Here is an 18,451-nt window from a genome sequence, read left to right as displayed (position 1 = left end):
ATTTAGAGTTTGTTCAGAAGTTCCCAATATGACCTATCAACAAGTTTTGAATAGACAGAGCTTTTCCTCAAATCTGGTTCATCGCCAGGTTTCTTATACCCTCTGAGCTACAGATTGCAATTTTGGGGTCAAGGTCAGCTTCTATATAAACACGTCCTGACAAATGTTAAAACAGCTATATATAAATCAAAATTGGATTCATTCATTGATTAACACGACAACCTTGGGGTAGTTTTACTGGTGTTAATATATAAATAAATAATAACAAGAAAAGATGACCAATAAGGAAGCATAATGTTCAGTTCTACACCTTTATTTTTCAACTGGCATGGGAAGCTACGAAAGCCTTTAACAATATGAAAATAACCTTATGGCGAAGATTAAACCACAGTTACGAGTCATATTCATTTCAATCGTAACAGATTCGTTAATAAACGATAACATTTCTAAAAAACAAAAATCACATTTCCCCGGCGACAGGATTTGCTCAGAGCAACAAGTTCCAACGCTGTAGAACAGAGCGCTGTCACACTTCCTTCAGTTAATTCAGATCATTACTTACGTCAACAAAAAAAAACAGAAATGCCAAAATGTTGAAAATACAGTATGTTTTACATTTTACAATAATGTACATGCACATCCTGCTGTGCCGTCTTAATGTCCTTCGCTTTCACCCATCACAAATTGACAACGACAGGTAAAGTAGCATGTTTCCATCGTTCCAATGGTCGTTGACTATGTATTCTGTAATGACTGACTTATAATGTTGACTTGCGCCCACTTTATAACAAGCTCTTGTTTATTAGGGCACAGAATGAAAAAAACAACAACAACGTTGTTTAAAAAAAAAATTTAAAAAAGTTTTGCAACGGAAAGAGAAAAAAAAAAGTGCATTTCTCATTGAACAAGTTAAGTTAGTGCCACCCCGTTTTCAATTGGTTTTCTTCCGTTTGATGCCCAAATGAACACAACCCAGTCCTTCTGACCCTCTGTCAATAAGAGATGTAATTATGAATATGGAAAAAAGGCAGGCAACATTTTACTTGAAGGGTACTACCTACATAAGGACTTCATAACACATTCATAACCCATCCATAAGCACTACATAAGGACTTCATAACCCATCCATAAAACATTCATAAGCACTACATAAGCATTTCGTAACGCTTATCTCTGTGGGTTCTGAATGTGTTCTGTAGATCATTCAACAGGTTTGTATTAACAGGCACAGTGAAGTTGACATGTTCGTGCTGCTTCTTCAGCTTACCATCCTCTACTATATATTAATATGACTGAATAAATGGCATCAGGTAGGTACATTTAAACATTTTCTATTTGCAAGGATTTAGTCTTCTTCTCCCAATATCTACCAGCGTATTATGTAAATATATAGATAGACCAATCACCAATATCTACCAGAGTATTATGTAAATATATAATAGATAGATAGACTAATCGGCAGGGTAAGCCTAGTGGTTTAGCGCGTTGGACTAGTAACCCGGAAGGTTGCAAGATCGAATCCTCCGAGCTGACAAGGTAAAAATCTATCGTTCTGCCCCTGAACAAGGCAGTTAACCCACCGTTCCTCGGCCGTCATTGTAAATAAGAATTTTTTTTCTTAACCTTTATTTAACTAGGCAAGTCAGTTAAATAAAAAATTAAATAAATAAAAATGTATTAATGTTTCCAAATATTTATATTTTATAATTCATCATCAACATCAACATGTGTGTAAATGAAGCATTTCTATGTTTTGTAGTAAAAAAGTCATAAGAGGAAGATAAGTGTTACCAATGACATCATCAGTGTGCATCATGTGATTTTAATCAATTATGGGAGGAGCCATTGCATGTCATTGGCAACGCTCGTAATTATATTGTTTACTACAACAACAACAAAAATAGAAACGCGCCATTTTCTCTCACGTTGATGTTGAGGTGGTGATGGAGATGATGAATATGAAGTTGTAAAAAAAATGTTTGACATCTCTCTTTAATGTTGTCTTTAGTGGTTCTATCGACCCAACAGACCCGTGTCTCTCTCTCTCAGTTATTATGGCACAGAGGATCCATTCCATCCATGATTGGTGCAGGACTCGTACAGGACTGGTACAGGATTGGTACAGGACTGGTACAGGACTGGTACAGGATTGGTACAGGACTGGTACAGGACTGGTACAGGACTGGTACAGGACTGGTACAGGATTGGTACAGGATTGGTACAGGATTGGTACAGGATTGGTACAGGATTGGTAAAGACAAGCATTAAGTGGAGTTGTTTTTAATGTTGTTGGTTTAACATGGGCCATATTAAAAAGCTGTCATCTAAGATGCTTTTCTATCATTTATAGGTCTGTATTCATAAAGCAACCGAGTCGGAGTGCTGATCTAGGATCAGTTTAGCCTTTTAGATTTTAGTGAATAAGAACTACATGGACAGAGAGGATCTGATCTGAGATCAGCACTCCTACTGTGAGATGCTTTGTGAATATAACCAATAGAACCAACCTCGTCCTTCATTAGTAGCCTTTCTCCTCCTCTCCTACCTCCTCCTCTCCTATCTCCTCCTCTCCTATCTCCTCCTCTCCTCCTCGTTTGGCCAGGGAGAAGGTGAGAGATGGATGGATCCCAGGGAAAGAGGGGGAGAGGGATGAATAGAGTCCGGGGAGAGAGGAATAGAGTCCAGGGAGAGATTAATAGAGACCGGGGAGAGAGGGAAAGAGACCAGGGAGAGAGACCGGGGAGAGATGGATAGAGACCGGGGAGAGATGGATAGAGACGGGGAGAGAGACCGGGGAGAGATGGATAGAGACGGGGAGAGAGACCGGGGAGAGAGGGAGAGAGACCGGGGAGAGAGGGAGAGAGACCGGGGAGAGAGGGAGAGAGACCGGGGAGAGATGGATAGAGACCGGGGAGAGAGACCAGGGAGAGATGGATAGAGAGGGAGAGAGACCGGGGAGAGAGGGAGAGAGACCGGGGAGAGAGGGAGAGAGACCGGGGAGAGATGGATAGAGACCGGGGAGAGAGACCAGGGAGAGATGGATAGAGGCCAGGGAGAGATGGATAGAGGCCGGGGAGAGATGGATAGAGGCCAGGGAGAGATGGATAGAGGCCAGGGAGAGATGGATAGAGGCCAGGGAGAGATGGATAGAGGCCAGGGAGAGATGGATAGAGGCCAGGGAGAGATGGATAGAGGCCAGGGAGAGATGAATAGAGACCAGGGAGAGATGGATAGAGGCCAGGGAGAGATGGATAGAGGCCAGGGAGAGATGGATAGAGGCCAGGGAGAGATGGATAGAGGCCAGGGAGAGATGGATAGAGGCCAGGGAGAGATGAATAGAGACCAGGGAGAGATGGATAGAGACCAGGGAGAGATGGATAGAGACCAGGGAGAGATGGATAGAGGCCAGGGAGAGATGGATAGAGGCCAGGGAGAGATGGATAGAGGCCAGGGAGAGATGGATAGAGGCCAGGGAGAGATGGATAGAGGCCAGGGAGAGATGGATAGAGGCCAGGGAGAGATGGATAGAGGCCAGGGAGAGATGGATAGAGGCCAGGGAGAGATGGATAGAGGCCAGGGAGAGATGGATAGAGGCCAGGGAGAGATGGATAGAGGCCAGGGAGAGATGGATAGAGGCCAGGGAGAGATGGATAGAGGCCAGGGAGAGATGAATAGAGGCCAGGGAGAGATGGATAGAGGCCAGGGAGAGATGGATAGAGGCCAGGGAGAGATGGATAGAGGCCAGGGAGAGATGGATAGAGGCCAGGGAGAGATGGATAGAGGCCAGGGAGAGATGAATAGAGACCAGGGAGAGATGGATAGAGGCCAGGGAGAGATGGATAGAGGCCAGGGAGAGATGGATAGAGGCCAGGGAGAGATGAATAGAGGCCAGGGAGAGATGAATAGAGGCCAGGGAGAGATGGATAGAGGCCAGGGAGAGATGGATAGAGGCCAGGGAGAGATGGATAGAGGCCAGGGAGAGATGGATAGAGGCCAGGGAGAGATGGATAGAGGCCAGGGAGAGATGGATAGAGGCCAGGGAGAGATGGATAGAGGCCAGGGACAGGGAGAGATGGATAGAGGCCAGGGAGAGATGGATAGAGGCCAGGGAGAGATGGATAGAGGCCAGGGAGAGATGAATAGAGGCCAGGGAGAGATGAATAGAGGCCAGGGAGAGATGAATAGAGGCCAGGGAGAGATGGAGAGGAATGTGTAGAGCTGGAGAGGAGCTCACAGGTTGGTCTCCCTCCTATCTTTACTAGGGGAAGGTTTCGGTGGATCCTTGGCGGTGGTAGCTTTCCCGTTCTTAGCTTCCACCACCACCACTGGCTCTGCTGCTGCAGGGGAAACCACGGCAACTACGGAACGTTTGGTCTGCTCCTCGCTCCTCGCCTCGGGGCTGGGCTGTATGGGCGGAGCCTGTTCTGCTGCAGGTGGGGCTGTCAGCTCCTGCTGCTGAAGCTTGTGGGTCTGGAGGAGGCGGAGCTGAACGCGCAGTTCCAAGATGGCTTCCTGCTCCTCGTGGATGGCCTGGTTGAAGTGGGTGTTCTTGTTCTGGAGAATGGCGAGATGGAGACACAAGGAGAGACAGTTCAGACGGACAGAGAGAGAGAGACAGACAGAGAGAGACAGAGAAAGACAGACAGAGAGAGACAGAGAGAGACAGAGAGAGAGAGAAAGAGAGAGACAGAGAGAGAGAGAGAGAGAGAGAGAGAGAGAGACAGAGAGAGAGAGAGAGAGAGAGAGAGAGAGAAAGAGAGAGAGAGAAAGAGAGAGAGAGAGACAGACAGAGAGAGACAGCAACAAGAAGCAAAACTAGATGACGCAGAATAAAAGCACTAAGTATATCAGAGCTCAGACATCCCCCCTCTCTCTTCTCCCTCAGTCTCTCACCTCCAGTTCTTCGTTCTGTTTGTGCAGCTCTTCCAGGATCATCTGTAGTTCCTCCTCGTCTTCGCTCTCACTCTCGCTGTCTGAAGAGTACTCCTCTGTCTCACTGCGACCCTGTTGACGACTATAGACACAAGGAGAGGAGAGCTTAGCTCATATTCACCAGTGGACAAAATATTAAGAACTCCTTCCTAATATTGAGTTGCTCTCTCTAACCACTAGGCTACCTGCCATCCTAACACTCTAACCACTAGGCTACCTGCTGGTTACTAGTCCAACACTAACCACTAGGCTACCTGCCATCCTAACACTCTAACCACTAGGCTACCTGCCATCCTAACACTCTAACCACTAGGCTACCTGCCATCCTAACACTCTAACCACTAGGCTACCTGCCATCCTAACACTCTAACCACTAGGCTACCTGCCATCCTAACACTCTAACCACTAGGCTACCTGCTGGTTACTAGTCCAACACTAACCACTAGGCTACCTGCTGGTTACTGACCCAACGCTCTAACCACTAGGCTACCTGCTGGTTACTGACCCAACGCTCTAACCACTAGGCTACCTGCCATCCTAACACTCTAACCACTAGGCTACCTGCTGGTTACTAGTCCAACACTAACCACTAGGCTACCTGCTGGTTACTGACCCAACGCTCTAACCACTAGGCTACCTGCCATCCTAACACTCTAACCACGAGGCTACCTGCTGGTTACTAGTCCAACACTAACCACTAGGCTACCTGCCATCCTAACACTCTAACCACTAGGCTACCTGCTGGTTACTAGTCCAACACTAACCACTAGGCTACCTGCTGGTTACTAGTCCAACACTAACCACTAGGCTACCTGCTGGTTACTAGTCCAACACTAACCACTAGGCTACCTGCTGGTTACTAGTCCAACACTAACCACTAGGCTACCTGCTGGTTACTAGTCCAACACTAACCACTAGGCTACCTGCTGGTTACTAGTCCAACGCTCTAACCACTAGGCTACCTGCTGGTTACTGACCCAACACTCTAACCACTAGGCTACCTGCTGGTTACTGGTCCAATGCTCTAACCACTAGGCTACCTGCTGGTTACTGACCCAACACTCTAACCACTAGGCTACCTGCTGGTTACTAGTCCAACGCTCTAACCACTAGGCTACCTGCTGGTTACTAGTCCAACGCTCTAACCACTAGGCTACCTGCTGGTTACTAGTCCAACACTCTAACCACTAGGCTACCTGCTGGTTACTGGTCCAACGCTCTAACCACTAGTCTACCTGCTGGTTACTGGTCCAACGCTCTAACCACTAGTCTACCTGCTGGTTACTGGTCCAACACTCTAACCACTAGGCTACCTGCTGGTTACTGACCCAACACACTAACCACTAGGCTACCTGCTGGTTACTGACCCAACACTCTAACCACTAGGCTACCTGCTGGTTACTGACCCAACACTCTAACCACTACGCTACCTGCTGGCTACTAGTCCAACACTCTAACCACTAGGCTAACTGCTGGTTACTAGTCCAACACTCTAACCACTAGACTACCTGCTGGTTACTGACCCAACACTCTAACCACTAGGCTACCTGCTGGTTACTGACCCAACACTCTAACCACTAGGCTACCTGCTGGTTAGTGACCCAACACTCTAACCACTAGGCTACCTGCTGGTTACTGACCCAACACTAACCACTAGGCTACCTGCTGGTTACTAGTCCAACGCTCTAACCACTAGGCTACCTGCTGGTTACTAGTCCAACGCTCTAACCACTAGGCTACCTGCTGGTTACTAGTCCAACTCTCTAACCACTAGTCTACCTGCTGGTTACTGGTCCAACACTCTAACCACTAGGCTACCTGCTGGTTACTGACCCAACACTCTAACCACTAGGCTACCTGCTGGTTACTGACCCAACGCTCTAACCACTAGGCTACCTGCCATCCCAACACTCTAACCACTAGGCTGCCTGCCGTCCCAACACTCTAACCACTAGGCTACCTGCCATCCTAACACTAACCACTAGGCTACCTGCTGGTTACTAGTCCAACACTAACCACTAGGCTACCTGCTGGTTACTAGTCCAAAACTAACCACTAGGCTACCTGCTGGTTACTAGTCCAACACTAACCACTAGGCTACCTGCTGGTTACTAGTGCAACACTAACCACTAGGCTACCTGCTGGTTACTGACCCAACACTAACCACTAGGCTACCTGCTGGTTACTGACCCAACACTCTAACCACTAGGCTACCTGCTGGTTACTGACCCAACTCTCTAACCACTAGGCTACCTGCTGGTTACTGACCCAACACTCTAACCACTAGGCTACCTGCTGGTTACTAGTCCAACGCTCTAACCACTAGGCTACCTGCTGGTTACTAGTCCAACGCTCTAACCACTAGGCTACCTGCTGGTTACTAGTCCAACACTCTAACCACTAGGCTACCTGCTGGTTACTGACCCAACACTCTAACCACTAGGCTACCTGCTGGTTACTAGTCCAACGCTCTAACCACTAGGCTACCTGCTGGTTACTAGTCCAACGCTCTAACCACTAGGCTACCTGCTGGTTACTAGTCCAACGCTCTAACCACTAGTCTACCTGCTGGTTACTGGTCCAACACTCTAACCACTAGGCTACCTGCTGGTTACTGACCCAACACTCTAACCACTAGGCTACCTGCTGGTTACTGACCCAACACTCTAACCACTAGGCTACCTGCTGGTTACTGACCCAACACTCTAACCACTAGGCTACCTGCTGGCTACTAGTCCAACACTCTAACCACTAGGCTAACTGCTGGTTACTAGTCCAACACTCTAACCACTAGGCTACCTGCTGGTTACTGACCCAACACTCTAACCACTAGGCTACCTGCTGGTTACTAGTCCAACGCTCTAACCACTAGGCTACCTGCTGGTTACTAGTCCAACGCTCTAACCACTAGTCTACCTGCTGGTTACTGGTCCAACACTCTAACCACTAGGCTACCTGCTGGTTACTGACCCAACACTCTAACCACTAGGCTACCTGCTGGTTACTGACCCAACACTCTAACCACTAGGCTACCTGCTGGTTACTGACCCAACACTCTAACCACTAGGCTACCTGCTGGCTACTAGTCCAACACTCTAACCACTAGGCTAACTGCTGGTTACTAGTCCAACACTCTAACCACTAGGCTACCTGCTGGTTACTGACCCAACACTCTAACCACTAGGCTACCTGCTGGTTACTAGTCCAACACTCTAACCACTAGGCTACCTGCTGGTTACTGACCCAACACTCTAACCACTAGGCTACCTGCTGGTTACTAGTCCAACACTCTAACCACTAGGCTAACTGCTGGTTACTAGTCCAACACTCTAACCACTAGGCTACCTGCTGGTTACTGACCCAACACTCTAACCACTAGGCTACCTGCTGGTTACTAGTCCAACGCTCTAACCACTAGGCTACCTGCTGGTTACTGACCCAACACTCTAACCACTAGGCTACCTGCTGGTTACTAGTCCAACACTCTAACCACTAGGCTACCTGCTGGTTACTAGTCCAATGCTCTAACCACTAGGCTACCTGCTGGTTACTAGTCCAACGCTCTAACCACTAGGCTACCTGCTGGTTACTAGTCCAATGCTCTAACCACTAGGCTACCTGCTGGTTACTAGTCCAACGCTCTAACCACTAGGCTACCTGCTGGTTACTGGTCCAACACTCTAACCACTAGGCTACCTGCTGGTTACTGACCCAACACTCTAACCACTAGGCTACCTGCCTCCCGTAAGGAGAGATGAGACTAGCCAGAGACAAAATAGTACTGCAGGATAGTTGAGCCGACTCAAGATTGTAAAATCTACACTTTATAAAAATATCAACACATGTAAAGTGTTAGTCTCACGTCAGTCAGAGCTGTGACCTCTAGCCGGTCACGAGCTGTGACCTCTAGCCGGTCACGAGCTGTGACCTCTAGCCGGTCACGAGCTGTGACCTCTAGCCGGTCACGAGCTGTGACCTCTAGCCGGTCACGAGCTGTGACCTCTAGCCGGTCACGAGCTGTGACCTCTAGCCGGTCACGAGCTGTGACCTCTAGCCGGTCACGAGCTGTGACCTCTAGCCGGTCACGTCAGTCAGAGCTGTGACCTCTAGCCGGTCACGCCAGTCAGAGTTCTGACCTCTGTATGTCAGCGATCTCGGCCCTCAGTCTCTCGATCTCCTCCTTCTCTGTAGCGATCTGTCTCCTCAACACCTGCTCCAGAGATATCAGCTCCTCCTGCTCTGTCAGGATTTCATTCTCCTGTAGGGAGGGAGGGAGGGGAGAGGGCGGCAGGGAGGGGAGAGACAGAGGGGAGAGTGAGGAGAGAGGGAGAGAGAGAGGGGAGGGAGAGACAGGGGAGAGTGAGGAGAGAGGGGAGGGAGAGGAGGGAGAGACAGGGGAGGGAGAGGAGGGAGAGACAGGAGAGGGAGAGGAGGGAGAGACAGGGGAGAGTGAGGAGAGAGGGAGAGAGAGAGGGGAGGGAGAGAGGGAGAGACAGGGGAGAGTGAGGAGAGAGGGAGAGAGAGAGGGAGAGACAGGGGAGGCAGGGAGGGGAGAGACAGAGGGGAGAGTGAGGAGAGAGGGAGAGAGAGAGAGGGGAGGGAGAGAGGGAGAGACAGGGGAGGCAGGGAGGGGAGAGACAGAGGGGAGGGAGAGAGGGAGAGACAGAGGGGAGAGGAGGGGGAGGGAGAGAGAGGGGAGGGAGGGAGGGAGAGAGAGAGGGGAGGGAGAGAGGGAGAGAGAGAGGGGAGGGAGAGAGGGAGAGAGAGAGGGAGGGAGAGAGAGAGAGGGGAGGGAGAGAGGGAGAGAGAGAGGGGAGGGAGAGAGGGAGAGAGAGAGGGGAGGGAGAGACAGAGAGACAGGGGAGGAGGGGAGGGAGAGACAGGGGAGGCAGGGAGGGGAGAGACAGAGGGGAGAGTGAGGGAGAGAGAGAGAGAGAGAGAGAGAGAGAGAGAGTTACCGTGTGTTACCGTGTGTTACCCTGTGTTACCGTGTGTTACCCTGTGTTACCCTGTGTTACCTGTGTTACCCTGTGTTACCCTGTGTTACCTGTGTTACCCTGTGTTACCCTGTGTTACCCTGTGTTACCCTGTGTTACCCTGTGTTACCCTGTGTTACCTGTGCCAGCAGTATGTTGACCACCTCTTCTTCATTCTCAGTCATCTCTTCTTTAGAAACGTCTTCTTTAGAGAGACTGGCTATTTCCTGGGCTATCTTAGTCTCACACTCCTGACACACACACACACACACACACACACACACACACACACACACACACACACACACACACACACACACACACACACACACACACACGTACGTACGTTAGAGAGACCGGATCACTGACACTCCTGGGAGGTACCCACTAGGGCTGGCACAATTACTGCATAACCGTGTAACCGACAGGTATGGAAAAAATAACCGTCATTCTGGAAACTAATAAACAAACTGAAGACGGGAAGGCAGGTTGAGTTTCTGCTGCAGCACAGACTCTTAACATTGATGAAACGCTGTCGCTTCTTGCTGATACAAGCACTCTTTGGTTGCCTAGACAACGGCATTCACCATGCAGCAGCAGCACACAGAAATGTAATGAATAGAACAGGCTTGGAACCTCTAACCCTGGTAACATGACTGGTAAATAGAATGAATATAACCTCTAACCCTGGTAATATGACTGGTATGACTTTGTTACGTTGTGACTCAACGTAATCCTGTCTCGGAGCTCGAACGGACAATTCCTTCGACCTCATGGCTTGGTTTTTGCCCTGACGTCATATAGACAGGTGTGTCTCTTTCCAAATCATGTCCAATCAATTGAATTTACCACAGGTGGACTTCAAGCAAGTTGTAAAAACGTCTCAAGAATTTTTAAAAATTCCATTAAAAAAAAAACCTGATTTCGCTTTGTCATTATGGGGTATTGTGATGTCATTATGGGCTATTCTGATGTCATCATGGGAGATTGTGATGTCATTATGGGGTATTGTGATGTCATCATGGGGGATTGTGATGTCATCATGGGGGATTGTGTGTAGTAGATTGATGAGGAACATGTTTTATATAATCCATTTTAGGATAAGGCTGTAACGTAACAAAATGTGGACGAAAGGAAGAAATCTGAATCCATTTTCCGAATGCTCTGTATGTTGTGTGTGTGTGTCCTCGCCTGTCTCTTCGCCTCCCGTAGTTTGCGCTTTAAAGCGGTCAGGATTCGTTGGACCTCCCAGAGCCTCTCTTCTTTAGACAGATCCTTCACCCCAGCCTGGAGGTCTCTGTGAAGGCAGTTCAGCAGGAACTCCTAGGGAGGGGGGCATTATCATACAGAATTATAGGAACCTTTAATATTAACTACACAATATAACCTTTAATATTAACTACACAATATGACCTTTAATATTAACTACACAATATAACCTTTAATATTAACTACACAATATAACCTTTAATATTAACTACACAATATAACCTTTAATATTAACTACACAATATAACCTTTAATATTAACTACACAATATGACCTTTAATATTAACTACACAATATAACCTTTAATATTAACTACACAATATAACCTTTAATATTAACTACACAATATAACCTTTAATATTAACTACACAATATAACCTTTAATATTAACTACACAATATAACCTTTCATATTAACTACACAATATAACCTTTCATATTAACTACACAATATAACCTTTCATATTAACTACACAATATAACCTTTAATATTAACTACACAATATAACCTTTAATATTAACTACACAATATGACCTTTAATATTAACTACACAATATAACCTTTAATATTAACTACACCATATAACCTTTAATATTAACTACACCATATAACCTTTCATATTAACTACACAATATAACCTTTCATATTAACTACACAATATAACCTTTCATATTAACTACACAATATAACCTTTAATATTAACTACACAATATAACCTTTAATATTAACTACACAATATAACCTTTCATATTAACTACACAATATAACCTTTCATATTAACTACACAATATAACCTTTCATATTAACTACACAATATAACCTTTAATATTAACTACACAATATAACCTTTAATATTAACTACACAATATAACCTTTAATATTAACTACACAATATAACCTTTAATATTAACTACACAATATGACCTTTAATATTAACTACACAATATAACCTTTAATATTAACTACACAATATAACCTTTAATATTAACTACACAATATGACCTTTAATATTAACTACACAATATAACCTTTAATATTAACTACACAATATAACCTTTAATATTAACTACACAATATGACCTTTAATATTAACTACACAATATGACCTTTAATATTAACTACACCATATGACCTTTAATATTAACTACACAATATGACCTTTAATATTAACTACACAATATAACCTTTAATATTAACTACACAATATAACCTTTAATATTAACTACACAATATAACCTTTAATATTAACTACACAATATAACCTATAATATTAACTACACAATGACCTTTAATATTAACTACACAATATGTTACACTGAACAAAAATATATAAAACACAACATGCAACAATTTCAAAGAGTTACAGTTTTTAGAAGGAAATCAAGTAAATAAAAAAAAATATATATATAATAAATTAGGCCATGGATTTCACATGACCTCTCAGGGGTGGAGTCACGGGTGGGGATGACATAGTCCCATCCACGGAGGAGCCAGGCCCAGCCAATCAGAATTATGTTTTTTTCTTCCACAAAAGGGCTTTATTACTGACAGAAATACTCCTTTTCTCCCACAGGTGGATTCCGGTAGTCAGCAAGACACTTGCACTCAAAACCTGAGACATCTGTGTTTATTATGGATCCCCATTAGTTCCTGCCAAGGCAGCAGCTACTCTTCCTGGGGTTTATTATGGATCCCCATTAGTTCCTGCCAAGGCAGCAGCTACTCTTCCTGGGGTTTATTATGGATCCCCATTAGTTCCTGTCAAGGCAGCAGCTACTCTTCCTGGGGTTTATTATGGATCCCCATTAGTTTTTACCAAGGCAGCAGCTACTCTTCCTGGGGTTTATTATGAATCCCCATTAGTTCCTGCCAAGGCAGCAGCTACTCTTCCTGGGGTTTATTATGAATCCCCATTAGTTCCTGTCAAGGCAGCAGCTACTCTTCCTGGGGTTTATTATGGATCCCCATTAGTTTTTACCAAGGCAGCAGCTACTCTTCCTGGGGTTTATTATGAATCCCCATTAGTTCCTGCCAAGGCAGCAGCTACTCTTCCTGGGGTTTATAATGGATCCTCATTAATTCCTGCCAAGGCAGCAGCTACTCTTCCTGGGGTTCATCATAATTAAGGCAGTTTATACCATTTTTAAAACATTACAATACATTCACAGATTTCACAACACACTGTGTGCCCTCAGGCCCCTACTAAACCACCACCACATATCTACAGTACTACATCCATGTGTATGTTATCGTGTGTGTCTCTCTTCACAGTCCCTGCTGTTCCATGAGGTGTATTTTTATCTGTTTTTTAAATCTAATTTTACTCTTTGAATCAGTTACCTGATGTGGAATAGAGTTCCATGTAGTCATGGCTCTATGTAGTACTGTGGAATAGAGTTCCATGTAGTCATGGCTCTATGTAGTACTGTGGAATAGAGTTCCATGTAGTCATGGCTCTATGTAGTACTGTGGAATAGAGTTCCATGTAGTCATGGCTCTATGTAGTACTGTGGAATAGAGTTCCATATCGTCATGGCTCTATGTAGTACTGTGGAATAGAGTTCCATGTAGTCATGGCTCTATGTAGTACTGTGGAATAGAGTTCCATGTAGTCATGGCTCTATGTAGTACTGTGGAATAGAGTTCCATGTAGTCATGGCTCTATGTAGTACTGTGGAATAGAGTTCCATGTAGTCACGGCTCTATGTAGTACTGTGGAATAGAGTTCCATGTAGTCACGGCTCTATGTAGTACTGTGGAATAGAGTTCCATGTAGTCACGGCTCTATGTAGTTACTGTGGAATAGAGTTCCATGTAGTCACGGCTCTATGTAGTACTGTGGAATAGAGTTCCATGTAGTCACGGCTCTATGTAGTACTGTGGAATAGAGTTCCATGTAGTCATGGCTCTATGTAGTACTGTGGAATAGAGTTCCATGTAGTCATGGCTCTATGTAGTACTGTGGAATAGAGTTCCATATCGTCATGGCTCTATGTAGTACTGTGGAATAGAGTTCCATGTAGTCATGGCTCTATGTAGTACTGTGGAATAGAGTTCCATGTAGTCATGGCTCTATGTAGTACTGTGGAATAGAGTTCCATGTAGTCATGGCTCTATGTAGTTCTGTGGAATAGAGTTCCATGTAGTCATGTCTCTATGTAGTACTGTGGAATAGAGTTCCATGTAGTCATGGCTCTATGTAGTACTGTGGAATAGAGTTCCATGTAGTCATGGCTCTATGTAGTACTGTGGAATAGAGTTCCATGTAGTCATGGCTCTATGTAGTACTGTGGAATAGAGTTCCATGTAGTCATGGCTCTATGTAGTACTGTGGAATAGAGTTCCATGTAGTCATGGCTCTATGTAGTACTGTGGAATAGAGTTCCATGTAGTCATGGCTCTATGTAGTACTGTGGAATAGAGTTCCATGTAGTCATGGCTCTATGTAGTACTGTGGAATAGAGTTCCATGTAGTCATGGCTCTATGTAGTTCTGTGGAATAGAGTTCCATGTAGTCATGTCTCTATGTAGTACTGTGGAATAGAGTTCCATGTAGTCATGGCTCTATGTAGTACTGTGGAATAGAGTTCCATGTAGTCATGGCTCTATGTAGTACTGTGGAATAGAGTTCCATGTAGTCATGGCTCTATGTAGTACTGTGGAAGAGTTCCATGTAGTCATGGCTCTATGTAGTACTGTGGAATAGAGTTCCATGTAGTCATGTCTCTATGTAGTACTGTGGAATAGAGTTCCATGTAGTCATGTCTCTATGTAGTACTGTGGAATAGAGTTCCATGTAGTCATGTCTCTATGTAGTACTGTGGAATAGAGTTCCATGTAGTCATGTCTCTATGTAGTACTGTGGAATAGAGTTCCATGTAATCATGGCTCTATGTAGTTACTGTGGAATAGAGTTCCATGTAGTCATGGCTCTATGTAGTACTGTGGAATAGAGTTCCATATCGTCATGGCTCTATGTAGTACTGTGGAATAGAGTTCCATGTGGTCACGGCTCTATGTAGTACTGTGGAATAGAGTTCCATGTAGTCACGGCTCTATGTAGTACTGTGGAATAGAGTTCCATGTAATCATGGCTCTATGTAGTACTGTGGAATAGAGTTCCATGTAGTCACGGCTCTATGTAGTACTGTGGAATAGAGTTCCATGTAGTCACGGCTCTATGTAGTACTGTGGAATAGAGTTCCATGTAATCATGGCTCTATGTAGTTACTGTGGAATAGAGTTCCATGTAGTCACGGCTCTATGTAGTACTGTGGAATAGAGTTCCATGTAGTCACGGCTCTATGTAGTACTGTGGAATAGAGTTCCATGTAGTCATGGCTCTATGTAGTACTGTGGAATAGAGTTCGATGTAGTCATGGCTCTATGTAGTACTGTGGAATAGAGTTCCATGTAGTCATGGCTCTATGTAGTACTGTGGAATAGAGTTCCATATCGTCATGGCTCTATGTAGTACTGTGGAATAGAGTTCCATGTAGTCATGGCTCTATGTAGTACTGTGGAATAGAGTTCCATGTAGTCATGGCTCTATGTAGTACTGTGGAATAGAGTTCCATGTAGTCATGGCTCTATGTAGTTCTGTGGAATAGAGTTCCATGTAGTCATGTCTCTATGTAGTACTGTGGAATAGAGTTCCATGTAGTCATGGCTCTATGTAGTACTGTGGAATAGAGTTCCATGTAGTCATGGCTCTATGTAGTACTGTGGAATAGAGTTCCATGTAGTCATGGCTCTATGTAGTACTGTGGAATAGAGTTCCATGTAGTCATGGCTCTATGTAGTACTGTGGAATAGAGTTCCATGTAGTCATGGCTCTATGTAGTACTGTGGAATAGAGTTCCATGTAGTCATGGCTCTATGTAGTACTGTGGAATAGAGTTCCATGTAGTCATGGCTCTATGTAGTACTGTGGAATAGAGTTCCATGTAGTCATGGCTCTATGTAGTACTGTGGAATAGAGTTCCATGTAGTCATGGCTCTATGTAGTACTGTGGAATAGAGTTCCATGTAGTCATGGCTCTATGTAGTACTGTGGAATAGAGTTCCATGTAGTCATGTCTCTATGTAGTACTGTGGAATAGAGTTCCATGTAGTCATGGCTCTATGTAGTACTGTGCGCCTCCCATAGTCTGATCTGGACTTGGGGACTGTGAAGAGACCTCTGGTGGCATGTCTTGTGGGGTATGTATGGGTGTCTGAGCTGTGTGCTAGTAGTTTAAACAGACCTCTGGTGGTATGTCTTGTGAGGTATGTATGGGTGTCTGAGCTGTGTGCTAGTAGTTTAGACAGACCTCTGGTGGCATGTCTTGTGGGGTATGTATGGGTGTCTGAGCTGTGTGCTAGTAGTTTAAACAGACCTCTGGTGGTATGTCTTGTGGGGTATGTATGGGTGTCTGAGCTGTGTGCCAGTAGTTTAGACAGACCTCTGGTGGCATGTCTTGTGGGGTATGTATGGGTGTCTGAGCTGTGTGCCAGTAGTTTAGACAGACCTCTGGTGGCATGTCTTGTGGGGTATGTATGGGTGTCTGAGCTGTGTGCTAGTAGTTTAAACAGACCTCTGGTGGTATGTCTTGTGGGGTATGTATGGGTGTCTGAGCTGTGTGCTAGTAGTTTAGACAGACCTCTGGTGGCATGTCTTGTGGGGTATGTATGGGTGTCTGAGCTGTGTGCCAGTAGTTTAAACAGACCTCTGGTGGCATGTCTTGTGGGGTATGTATGGGTGTCTGAGCTGTGTGCTAGTAGTTTAGACAGACCTCTGGTGGCATGTCTTGTGGGGTATGTATGGGTGTCTGAGCTGTGTGCCAGTAGTTTAGACAGACCTCTGGTGGCATGTCTTGTGGGGTATGTATGGGTGTCTGAGCTGTGTGCCAGTAGTTTAGACATTCAACATGTCAATACCGCTCACATTGTATGACAGAACTGCACATTTTAGAGTGGTCTTTTTATTGTCCCCAGCACAAGCTGCACCAGTGGCATGATCATGCTGTTTAAAAATCAGCTTTCATGATCATTCATCCACCTGACAGCTGTGGCATATCTTGGCAAAAGGAGAAATGTTCACTAACAGGGATGTTCAATTTTCCAGATGCACAAAATGTTTTGAGAAATTAGCTTTTTTTGTGCATCTGGAAAATGTCTAGGATCTTTTATTAAACACTTTACATGAAACTAAACATGCGTTTACATTTCTAGGATCTTTTATGTGAATTTACATGCGTTTATATTTTTGGTCTAGTTTAAATCTCGGTGGAGTTGGGTTACGACGACCGTGGGCTGAGTGTATACCTCCGACTGCATCAAGTCACTGTCAGTCGATACGAGGAAAGTCGGGTGGTTGATTTTTATTTATTTAACCAGGCAAGTCAATTAGGTACTAATTATTAGCAACAATGATGGCCTAAAGACCTCCTATGGGGATGGGAGCTGGGATAAAAATATATATTTTTTAAATTGCACATCTCAACAAAAGACACCACAACATAAAGAGAGACCTAAGACAACAACACAACACGGCAGCAGCTCAAACAATGGTGTGTGGTCAGTAGTTATAGCCAGTAGTAGTGGTCAGTAGTTATAGCCAGTAGTAGTGGTCAGTAGTTATAGCCAGTAGTAGTGGTCAGTAGTTATAGCCAGTAGTAGTGGTCAGTAGTTATAGCCAGTAGTAGTAGTTATAGCCAGTAGTAGTAGTTATAGCCAGTAGTAGTGGTCAGTAGTTATAGCCAGTAGTAGTGGTCAGTAGTTATAGCCAGTAGTAGTGGTCAGTAGTTATAGCCAGTAGTAGTGGTCAGTAGTTATAGCCAGTAGTTATAGCCAGTAGTAGTGGTCAGTAGTTATAGCCAGTAGTAGTGGTCAGTAGTTATAGCCAGTAGTAGTGGTCAGTAGTTATAGCCAGTAGTTATAGCCAGTAGTAGTGGTCAGTAGTTATAGCCAGTAGTAGTGGTCAGTAGTTATAGCCAGTAGTAGTGGTCAGTAGTTATAGCCAGTAGTTATAGCCAGTAGTTATAGCCAGTAGTTATAGCCAGTAGTAGTGGCCAGTAGTTATAGCCAGTAGTAGTGGCCAGTAGTTATAGCCAGTAGTTATAGCCAGTAGTTATAGCCAGTAGTAGTGGCCAGTAGTTATAGCCAGTAGTAGTGGTCAGTAGTTATAGCCAGTAGTAGTGGTCAGTAGTTATAGCCAGTAGTAGTGGTCAGTAGTTATAGCCAGTAGTAGTGGTCAGTAGTTATAGCCAGTAGTAGTGGTCAGTAGTTATAGC

At 44.9% G+C, this 18,451-nt stretch overlaps 1 protein-coding gene and 2 long non-coding RNA genes across 11 annotated transcripts in view; all 3 read right to left on the bottom strand.

The window, feature by feature from the left end:
* Nucleotides 1–297: 297 nt before the first annotated feature.
* ralbp1 (ralA binding protein 1) overlaps nt 298–18,451 on the bottom strand; it is a 44,363-nt gene continuing 26,209 nt past the window's right edge. For 2 of the 3 annotated variants that reach the window (XM_052475941.1, XM_052475942.1), the window contains exons 9-13: nt 11,100–11,231; nt 10,049–10,159; nt 9,069–9,190; nt 4,894–5,014; nt 298–4,554 (exon numbers count right to left, since the gene is read on the bottom strand). In XM_052475941.1, coding sequence (XP_052331901.1) covers nt 4,231–4,554; nt 4,894–5,014; nt 9,069–9,190; nt 10,049–10,159; nt 11,100–11,231 — 810 coding nt within the window. In that variant the 3' untranslated portion in view covers nt 298–4,230. The remainder of the gene's footprint in view (nt 4,555–4,893; nt 5,015–9,068; nt 9,191–10,048; nt 10,160–11,099; nt 11,232–18,451) is intronic. The other variant, XR_008076486.1, reaches the window with a different exon arrangement.
* On the bottom strand, nt 5,021–8,135 carry LOC127910869 (uncharacterized). 6 transcript variants are annotated; one of them, XR_008076487.1, is made up of 3 exons: nt 6,997–8,135; nt 5,462–5,855; nt 5,021–5,346 (listed from the first exon to the last, which is right to left on the bottom strand). It is a non-coding gene; the product is annotated as an uncharacterized LOC127910869 (long non-coding RNA). The 6 variants fall into 6 exon arrangements; XR_008076491.1 differs by having other exon boundaries at nt 5,021–5,314; nt 5,494–5,855; XR_008076488.1 differs by having other exon boundaries at nt 5,021–5,855; nt 6,997–7,146; nt 7,225–8,135.
* On the bottom strand, nt 11,251–17,861 carry LOC127910870 (uncharacterized). Of its 2 annotated transcripts, none has more exons than XR_008076493.1 (3): nt 12,362–17,861; nt 12,258–12,309; nt 11,251–11,555 (listed from the first exon to the last, which is right to left on the bottom strand). It is a non-coding gene; the product is annotated as an uncharacterized LOC127910870 (long non-coding RNA). The 2 variants fall into 2 exon arrangements; XR_008076494.1 differs by having other exon boundaries at nt 11,483–11,581.

This window comes from Oncorhynchus keta, chromosome 23 (assembly GCF_023373465.1).
Source record: "Oncorhynchus keta strain PuntledgeMale-10-30-2019 chromosome 23, Oket_V2, whole genome shotgun sequence".
Lineage (NCBI taxonomy): Eukaryota > Metazoa > Chordata > Actinopteri > Salmoniformes > Salmonidae > Oncorhynchus > Oncorhynchus keta.
Note: the sequence above shows the minus strand (reverse complement) of the source record. Positions and strands in the feature narration are given on the sequence as shown.